The sequence below is a fragment of the Notolepis coatsorum genome (assembly GCF_963971535.1).
Source record: "Notolepis coatsorum genome assembly, chromosome: 6".
Taxonomy (NCBI): domain Eukaryota; kingdom Metazoa; phylum Chordata; class Actinopteri; order Aulopiformes; family Paralepididae; genus Notolepis; species Notolepis coatsorum.
In genome coordinates this window covers 64,738,199-64,747,111 of record NC_140170.1, presented here as the reverse complement: position 1 = coordinate 64,747,111, position 8,913 = coordinate 64,738,199, and the positions used below count along the sequence as shown (strand labels likewise).

The 8,913-nt window shown below is 54.3% G+C and overlaps 1 protein-coding gene across 1 annotated transcript in view; it reads right to left on the bottom strand.

Moving 5' to 3' along the window:
• Positions 1-2,534: 2,534 nt before the first annotated feature.
• The window catches only part of LOC311230480 (E3 ubiquitin-protein ligase MARCHF9-like), a gene marked incomplete at both ends in the record, with an annotated part of 69,534 nt that continues 63,155 nt past the window's right edge, over positions 2,535-8,913 (bottom strand). Inside the window, 2 exons of the mRNA XM_084316772.1 lie at positions 2,535-2,881; positions 4,096-4,288. Of these exons, the coding sequence (XP_084172898.1) occupies positions 2,535-2,881; positions 4,096-4,288 (540 nt within the window). The remainder of the gene's footprint in view (positions 2,882-4,095; positions 4,289-8,913) is intronic.

Genomic DNA, 8,913 nt, shown 5'->3' with positions numbered 1-8,913 from the left:
TCGTCCTTCCCCCCCAAGGGCAGCCGGGAGCAGACAAGGGCTGCAGCGAGATCCAAGTGCTCCTGTCCATCTTCGTCAGGGACGCGACAGCGTTAGCGAGATCTGTTGTGCATGTTTTTCCATTGGGTTTATCTTATCGGGAGGGGAAACCCTTGTGCGCACGGGGAGAACATGCCAACTCCACACAGAAAGGCCCGGGAGATACCCCACCTGGGTAACTGGCAACACGGCAACCTGTTCCCCAAGCGAGAATTGAACCTAGGACCTTCTAGCTGTGAGGCCACAGTGTTAACCACTACACCACCGTGCTGCCTATGTAATGTTAGCTGAGTTGGCAACGGTAATCAGTGGTATCGCTCATTGTGCCCTGTGCACTTTCGATGAGTACCTTTTTTTTATCTACTTTTTTTCTGTATTTTTCTCCCATCCCAATTTTTTTCATTATGCCAATTCCCTTCCTGGTCGTTGCGCGCATTTCCCCCCCACTTGCCGGTCTAGGGAGGGTTGAAGACTATCACATGTCTCCTCCGATACATGTGGAGTCAGCCAGCCGCTTCTTTTCACCTGCCAGCGAGGACTCTCACTGGGGGAGTGTAACGCGTGGGAGGATCACACTACTTCCCCCAGTTCCCTTCCTCGCTGAGCAGGCGCCCCGACCGACCTGTAGGAGTCGCTGTTTACAACGACCAGGATACACACCCCACCGGCTTCCCTCCCGCTAACACTGCCAATTGTGTTAGTATGAACGACCGACCAAGCTGGAGGTACCGCTGACAGCTGGATTCGATACCAGTGTCTCTGTGGGGGTAGGCAGGCGCTTAGTCTGCTGCGCTACCCGGCCGCCCTCGATGAGTACCTTTTAAAGGTGTCGGTAGGTGGGGTGGGGGGGTAACTGTACATTGGATTATCCACGAAACCTTACTTGGTCCCAAGAAGAGTGTCTCGTGTATTATTGGGTTAGGACATTTACTGTACATTGGAGGGGGTTGGGTTAGGACATTTACAGGGGCCAGTTTCGAATTGCAGTCTCCCTTAGGTGCTCTTTGAGAGTGGTTTTGTTGAATGAATGAATGAATGAATGAAAACTTTATTTAACAAATTGCAGAATGGGTACAATACAGTACGGCTCAATACACACAATTGTTAAGGGGATGCAGACCAGAGAAAGACGTTTGTCTTGTTGTTACGCAACATTAGTAACGTTAGCTAGCAGGCTGAACATTGAATTAGCAAGCTAACATTGCACTTTGGATTCTCTATGTACACCGCCGCGCCTCACGTTTGAACGCAAGAAAAAGGCATTCAATCTGACCACGGACTAACTCAGTAGTTAGCATGGTTTCAAGATGGAAAAGCAAGTCAATACGGTGCAAAGACGCAACAGCAACGATCGCTAGATGTCGTCAAAACAAACCAAAATGAGGATCTTGCGGATTTACCACTTAAATCTTTTTATAAAATTAAGAAATAAATAATTTGTGACACAGTTTCACTTTGACATACTCAGATTCCTTTATTGCAAAAGATGAATGGAACGTTTTGATTTTCATTTAAGCATTCTCATTTGAGCATGTGTCATGGCCATTAAAATGGTCTGATGCTATACACAAGGATAACAGCTCAAGTACAGCAGATCATAGTTGACCCTCTGACAAAGAAGTAGGCCGAAGTGTGTGTGTGTGTGTGTGTGTGTGTGTGTGTGTGTGTGTGTGTGTGTGTGTGTGTGTGTGTGTGTGTGTGTGTGTGTGTGTGTGTGTGTGTGTGTGTGTGTGTGTGTGTGTGTGTGTGTGTGTGTGTGTGTGTGTGTGTGTGTGTGTGTGAGAGGGAGAGAAAGAGAGGGAGGAGGGGTCATTATTATGACAGCGGCACGAGTTGGAGCAGATGCAAGAACAAATTTCTTGACATTCCCCCCATAAGGCTCTCTGTTATAAAAACAAAATTAGTAACAATACTTCTTTTGTAAACAAAGAACAAGATGAATGACATATTTTGTAATTCAACACCGGCAGAAGAATTGCCTTTTTTTTCTTCTTTTTTTCCGTTTGTCTATTTAAAATCGTCTGTATCCGTCAGTATTTTCACCGAGGTAAAACTTCGACACGTTGTTCCGGTCCTCGCGTCCCGGGAAGCAGAACGTGCACTTCCACGCCCCCTGGTGTTTATCATCCCACATCACCGCGTAGAGACCGAGGATAACCAGCGTGGAACCCAAGGTAAAGGGCAGTGTTTTCTGTGTCAGGGGGGACAAGGGCCCCCCCCCCCAACTCCCGATCGACCTTCTCGCCCCCCCAACACAGCTCCTTGGGGCTCATTCCGAACGCCTCCAAGCTTAGTCTAGCGGCGCGGCTGCATTCAATCCATTTCCGGCGTAGAGCCGCGTGCGCAGCACCTCGCGTTATACCGCGCGGCTGCCTACGCTCCTCTACATCGGAAAAGGAATCGAAAGCGACCGCGCCGCTAGACTCGGCGGTCGGAAAACTAGCCTTTTTACGCCGAACGATACCCTCGTCCCGGCGTCAAACCCCCCGGGGGGCTCATACAGTGGTCACCCTCATGACCACCTCGCGTCCGGTGTTGGCGCCTATGCGCGGGTTGCTGGATCTCATCTGGCTGAGGATGTGGAGGATGGTGTAGCCACAGTGGTGGTGGAGTATAGTCCTGACCCGCCGGCCCGCACGGTGTCCTCTGTCCCCGCCGGCCGAGCCCATGTGGGGGTTCCTGCCGCCGCGGCCCCCCCCGCCGCCCCCCTTGCCGCCGCCGGAGCTGCTGGGGTCGCCCAAGTCCTTCGCCTTCTCGTAGTTCAGCACTTTCCACTGCTGGTTCACCGCTTGCCAACGCTTAAAGATCCGGAACACGGATGATCCTTCGTGGATTATAAGGCCTGGATGGAGAGGTTGGCCAAGGAGAAGGAAAGGGGGGGGGGTTAAGGAAAAAGGTCAGTCGCTGGGGGTGCAGAAAATGTCAATGACGCAAAGATAAAAAGTTAATCTTTTCTAAGCGCATGAAATCCCTTTTTTTGGATACAAAATACTCTAAGTTGATGCTGTACATTTGGTAAATTATGCATGTGTGCGATAGATTAGGATTTCCCAAGAAATCACTTGAATGAATGAATGCTTGTGCCACACACACACAGAGATTATTATGGAAGGTGGGGTTTGCCTAGCCTCTGTTAGTCTGATATTATTTAGGCACTGACATGGGTACTTGGCCAGGGTTTGAAGTCGTCAGCCTTAACAAGCCTAAAGAAGCTGTTCAGAATTATTGCCCAAGGGCGGCACAAGCGATGAATTAGCTATGATTTATCAATCAGCTTTTTGGAGCCAGGAACACTGCTTACCTAACGCGCTGCTCAGTTTGTGAACGTTTTTTACTCATCGATGTGAGACAGCCAGGCAAGGAAGGAAATAATTAATTTAACATTTGGTGTGTTATCGCTACAGTACACACCCACTAAAAACAATGTAAATAATCTAAATCAAATTTAGACTTGTTTCTTTGAAAAGAACATGATCTACACGTTCAAAGTCATATCATACTGTTGAAAATATATGATATGTTCCCTTTAAAGTCCTCGTGAAATGGCTATCAGAATGTTATTTGATTCCCCATATTTACATATTTTTCTGTAAAAACAGGAAGCTATATAGGGAGGGACTTGTCATGGATATTGATTGGCATTCATAGTAGCCAATAGCACTGAATGTGCGTTACGGTTGACCCATTAGCTAGCGAGCACATGTGTTCAATTTAGTTAGAGGTTGAGTGCTAGCTTAGTTACAATGTGCTGTAAATGTAATTCTATAAAGTATTTAATTGGGACACAAAATGGGTATGCGCCTGTGTTGCAGAAAAAAAAATGTCCAGGAAATTATAAACTCAATACGTCATTGTTGTGATCAGTGCAAGACATTATGCGAGAAAAGAACATAAACATCTATTTAGATTTCATGGGGCCTTTCAAATACAAGACAAATATAAACTATATAAAATAAAAAGCTGCAAGAATGATAATCAAACCCTAACGATGTTCAAATCGCCCGTCACATTGGAGCTCTCCTGAAACAACATGCACCGTGCCAGGCCACGTCTTACCTATGCATACCATGTCCATGAAGCCATACATGCCGTAGCAGATCTGGAAGAGGAGGTCCTGGCGCTGCCACTTGGCCGAGGGGCTGAGGGAGGACCACACCAGCCAGGAGATACTCGCCATGAGGAACAGGGAGCCCAGGATGATGGCAGCGATCTGCACCTTCTCAATCACAGTCAGAGAGATGGCCTGCCACTGTGCAGAGAGAGGAGGGGGAGAGCAGTCAGAGAGATGGCCTGCCACTGTGCAGAGAGAGGAGGGGGAGAGCAGTCAGAGAGATGGCCTGCCACTGTGCAGAGAGAGAGGAGGGGGAGAGCAGTCAGAGAGATGGCCTGCCACTGTGCAGAGAGAGAGGGGAGAGCAGTCAGAGAGGTGGCCTGCCACTGTGCAGAGAGAGAGAGGAGGGGAGAGCAGTCAGAGAGATGGCCTGCCACTGTGCAGAGAGAGAGGAGGGGAGAGCAGTCAGAGAGATGGCCTGCCACTGTGCAGAGAGAGAGAGGAGGGGAGAGCAGTCAGAGAGATGGCCTGCCACTGTGCAGAGAGAGAGAGGGGGGAGAGCAGTCAGAGAGATGGCCAGCCACTGTGCAGAGAGAGAGAGGGGAGAGCAGTCAGAGAGATGGCCTGCCACTGTGCAGAGAGAGAGGGGGGAGAGCAGTCAGAGAGATGGCCTGCCACTGTGCAGAGAGAGAGAGAGGGAGAGCAGTCAGAGAGATGGCCTGCCACTGTGCAGAGAGAGAGGGGAGAGCAGTCAGAGAGATGGCCTGCCACTGTGCAGAGAGAGAGGGGAGAGCAGTCAGAGAGATGGTCTGCCACTGTGCAGAGAGAGGGGGGGGAGAGCAGTCAGAGAGATGGCCTGCCACTGTGCAGAGAGAGAGAGAGGGAGAGCAGTCAGAGAGATGGCCTGCCACTGTGCAGAGAGAGAGAGGGGAGAGCAGTCAGAGAGATGGCCTGCCACTGTGCAGAGAGAGAGGGGAGGGGAGAGCAGTCAGAGAGATGGTCTGCCACTGTGCAGAGAGAGAGAGAGGGAGAGCAGTCAGAGAGATGGCCTGCCACTGTGCAGAGAGAGAGAGGAGGGGAGAGCAGTCAGAGAGATGGCCTGCCACTGTGCAGAGAGAGAGGAGGGAGAGCAGTCAGAGAGATGGCCTGCCACTGTGCAGAGAGAGAGGGGAGAGCAGTCAGAGAGATGGCCTGCCACTGTGCAGAGAGAGAGGAGGGGAGAGCAGTCAGAGAGATGGCCTGCCACTGTGCAGAGAGAGAGGGGGAGAGCAGTCAGAGAGATGGCCTGCCACTGTGCAGAGAGAGAGGGGGGAGAGCAGTCAGAGAGATGGCCTGCCACTGTGCAGAGAGAGAGGAGGGGAGAGCAGTCAGAGAGATGGCCTGCCACTGTGCAGAGAGAGAGGAGGGAGAGCAGTCAGAGAGATGGCCTGCCACTGTGCAGAGAGAGAGGGGAGAGCAGTCAGAGAGATGGCCTGCCACTGTGCAGAGAGAGAGGAGGGAGAGCAGTCAGAGAGATGGCCTGCCACTGTGCAGAGAGAGAGGGGAGAGCAGTCAGAGAGATGGCCTGCCACTGTGCAGAGAGAGAGGAGGGGAGAGCAGTCAGAGAGATGGCCTGCCACTGTGCAGAGAGAGAGGGGGGAGAGCAGTCAGAGAGATGGCCTGCCACTGTGCAGAGAGAGAGGGGGGAGAGCAGTCAGAGAGATGGCCTGCCACTGTGCAGAGAGAGAGGAGGGGAGAGCAGTCAGAGAGATGGCCTGCCACTGTTCAGAGAGAGAGGAGGGGAGAGCAGTCAGAGAGATGGCCTGCCACTGTGCAGAGAGAGAGGAGGGGAGAGCAGTCAGAGAGATGGCCTGCCACTGTGCAGAGAGAGAGGGGGGAGAGCAGTCAGAGAGATGGCCTGCCACTGTGCAGAGAGAGAGGAGGGGAGAGCAGTCAGAGAGATGGCCTGCCACTGTGCAGAGAGAGGGGGGAGAGCAGTCAGAGAGATGGCCTGCCACTGTGCAGAGAGAGAGAGGGGAGAGCAGTCAGAGAGATGGCCTGCCACTGTGCAGAGAGAGAGAGAGCAGTCAGAGAGATGGCCTGCCACTGTGCAGAGAGAGAGGGGGGAGAGCAGTCAGAGAGATGGCCTGCCACTGTGCAGAGAGAGAGAGAGCAGTCAGAGAGATGGCCTGCCACTGTGCAGAGAGAGAGGGGGGAGAGCAGTCAGAGAGATGGCCTGCCACTGTGCAGAGAGAGAGGGGGGAGAGCAGTCAGAGAGATGGCCTGCCACTGTGCAGAGAGAGAGGAGGGGAGAGCAGTCAGAGAGATGGCCTGCCACTGTGCAGAGAGAGAGGAGGGGAGAGCAGTCAGAGAGATGGCCTGCCACTGTGCAGAGAGAGAGAGGAGGGGAGAGCAGTCAGAGAGATGGTCTGCCACTGTGCAGAGAGAGAGGGGGGAGAGCAGTCAGAGAGATGGCCTGCCACTGTGCAGAGAGAGAGGAGGGGAGAGCAGTCAGAGAGATGGCCTGCCACTGTGCAGAGAGAGAGGAGAGGAGAGCAGTCAGAGAGATGGCCTGCCACTGTGCAGAGAGAGAGGAGAGGAGAGCAGTCAGAGAGATGGCCTGCCACTGTGCAGAGAGAGAGGGGGGGAGAGCAGTCAGAGAGATGGTCTGCCACTGTGCAGAGAGAGAGGGGGGAGAGCAGTCAGAGAGATGGCCTGCCACTGTGCAGAGAGAGAGGGGGGGAGAGCAGTCAGAGAGATGGTCTGCCACTGTGCAGAGAGAGAGGAGGGGGAGAGCAGTCAGAGAGATGGTCTGCCACTGTGCAGAGAGAGAGGAGGGAGAGAGCAGTCAGAGAGATGGCCTGCCACTGTGCAGAGAGAGAGGAGGGGAGAGCAGTCAGAGAGATGGCCTGCCACTGTGCAGAGAGAGGGGGAGAGCAGTCAGAGAGATGGCCTGCCACTGTGCAGAGAGAGGGGGGGAGAGCAGTCAGAGAGATGGCCTGCCACTGTGCAGAGAGAGGAGGGGAGAGCAGTCAGAGAGATGGCCTGCCACTGTGCAGAGAGAGAGGGGGGGAGAGCAGTCAGAGAGATGGCCTGCCACTGTGCAGAGAGAGAGGAGGGGAGAGCAGTCAGAGAGATGGCCTGCCACTGTGCAGAGAGAGAGGAGGGGAGAGCAGTCAGAGAGATGGCCTGCCACTGTGCAGAGAGAGAGGAGGGGGAGAGCAGTCAGAGAGATGGCCTGCCACTGTGCAGAGAGAGAGGAGGGGGAGAGAGCAGTCAGAGAGATGGCCTGCCACTGTGCAGAGAGAGAGGAGGGGGAGAGCAGTCAGAGAGATGGCCTGCCACTGTGCAGAGAGAGAGAGGGGAGAGAGCAGTCAGAGAGATGGCCTGCCACTGTGCAGAGAGAGAGGGGGGAGAGCAGTCAGAGAGATGGCCTGCCACTGTGCAGAGAGAGAGGAGGGGAGAGCAGTCAGAGAGATGGCCTGCCACTGTGCAGAGAGAGAGGAGGGGAGAGCAGTCAGAGAGATGGCCTGCCACTGTGCAGAGAGAGAGGGGAGGGGAGAGCAGTCAGAGAGATGGCCTGCCACTGTGCAGAGAGAGAGGAGGGGGGAGAGCAGTCAGAGAGATGGCCTGCCACTGTGCAGAGATGGAGGGGAGAGCAGTCAGAGAGATGGCCTGCCACTGTGCAGAGAGAGAGAGAGGGGGAGAGCAGTCAGAGAGATGGCCTGCCACTGTGCAGAGAGAGAGAGGAGGGGAGAGCAGTCAGAGAGATGGCCTGCCACTGTGCAGAGAGAGGAGGGGGGGAGAGCAGTCAGAGAGATGGCCTGCCACTGTGCAGAGAGAGGGGGGAGGGGAGAGCAGTCAGAGAGATGGCCTGCCACTGTGCAGAGAGAGAGGAGGGGAGAGCAGTCAGAGAGATGGCCTGCCACTGTGCAGAGAGAGAGAGAGGGGAGAGCAGTCAGAGAGATGGCCTGCCACTGTGCAGAGAGAGAGGAGGGGAGAGCAGTCAGAGAGATGGCCTGCCACTGTGCAGAGAGAGAGGAGGGGAGAGCAGTCAGAGAGATGGTCTGCCACTGTGCAGAGAGAGGAGGGGGGAGAGCAGTCAGAGAGATGGCCTGCCACTGTGCAGAGAGAGAGGAGGGGAGAGCAGTCAGAGAGATGGCCTGCCACTGTGCAGAGAGAGAGGAGGGGGAGAGCAGTCAGAGAGATGGCCTGCCACTGTGCAGAGAGAGAGGAGGGGAGAGCAGTCAGAGAGATGGCCTGTCACTGTGCAGAGAGAGAGGGGAGAGCAGTCACAGAGATGGCCTGCCACTGTGCAGAGAGAGAGAGGGGAGAGCAGTCAGAGAGATGGCCTGCCACTGTGCAGAGAGAGAGGAGGGGAGAGCAGTCAGAGAGATGGTCTGCCACTGTGCAGAGAGAGAGGAGGGGAGAGCAGTCAGAGAGATGGCCTGCCACTGTGCAGAGAGAGAGGAGGGGAGAGCAGTCAGAGAGATGGCCTGCCACTGTGCAGAGAGAGAGGGGGGGAGAGCAGTCAGAGAGATGGCCTGCCACTGTGCAGAGAGAGAGGGGGGGAGAGCAGTCAGAGAGATGGCCTGTCACTGTGCAGAGAGAGAGGAGGGGAGAGCAGTCAGAGAGATGGCCTGCCACTGTGCAGAGAGAGAGGGGGGGAGAGCAGTCAGAGAGATGGCCTGTCACTGTGCAGAGAGAGAGGAGAGAGGGGAGAGCAGTCAGAGAGATGGCCTGCCACTGTGCAGAGAGAGAGGGGGAGAGCAGTCAGAGAGATGGCCTGCCACTGTGCAGAGAGAGAGGAGAGAGGGGAGAGCAGTCAGAGAGATGGCCTGCCA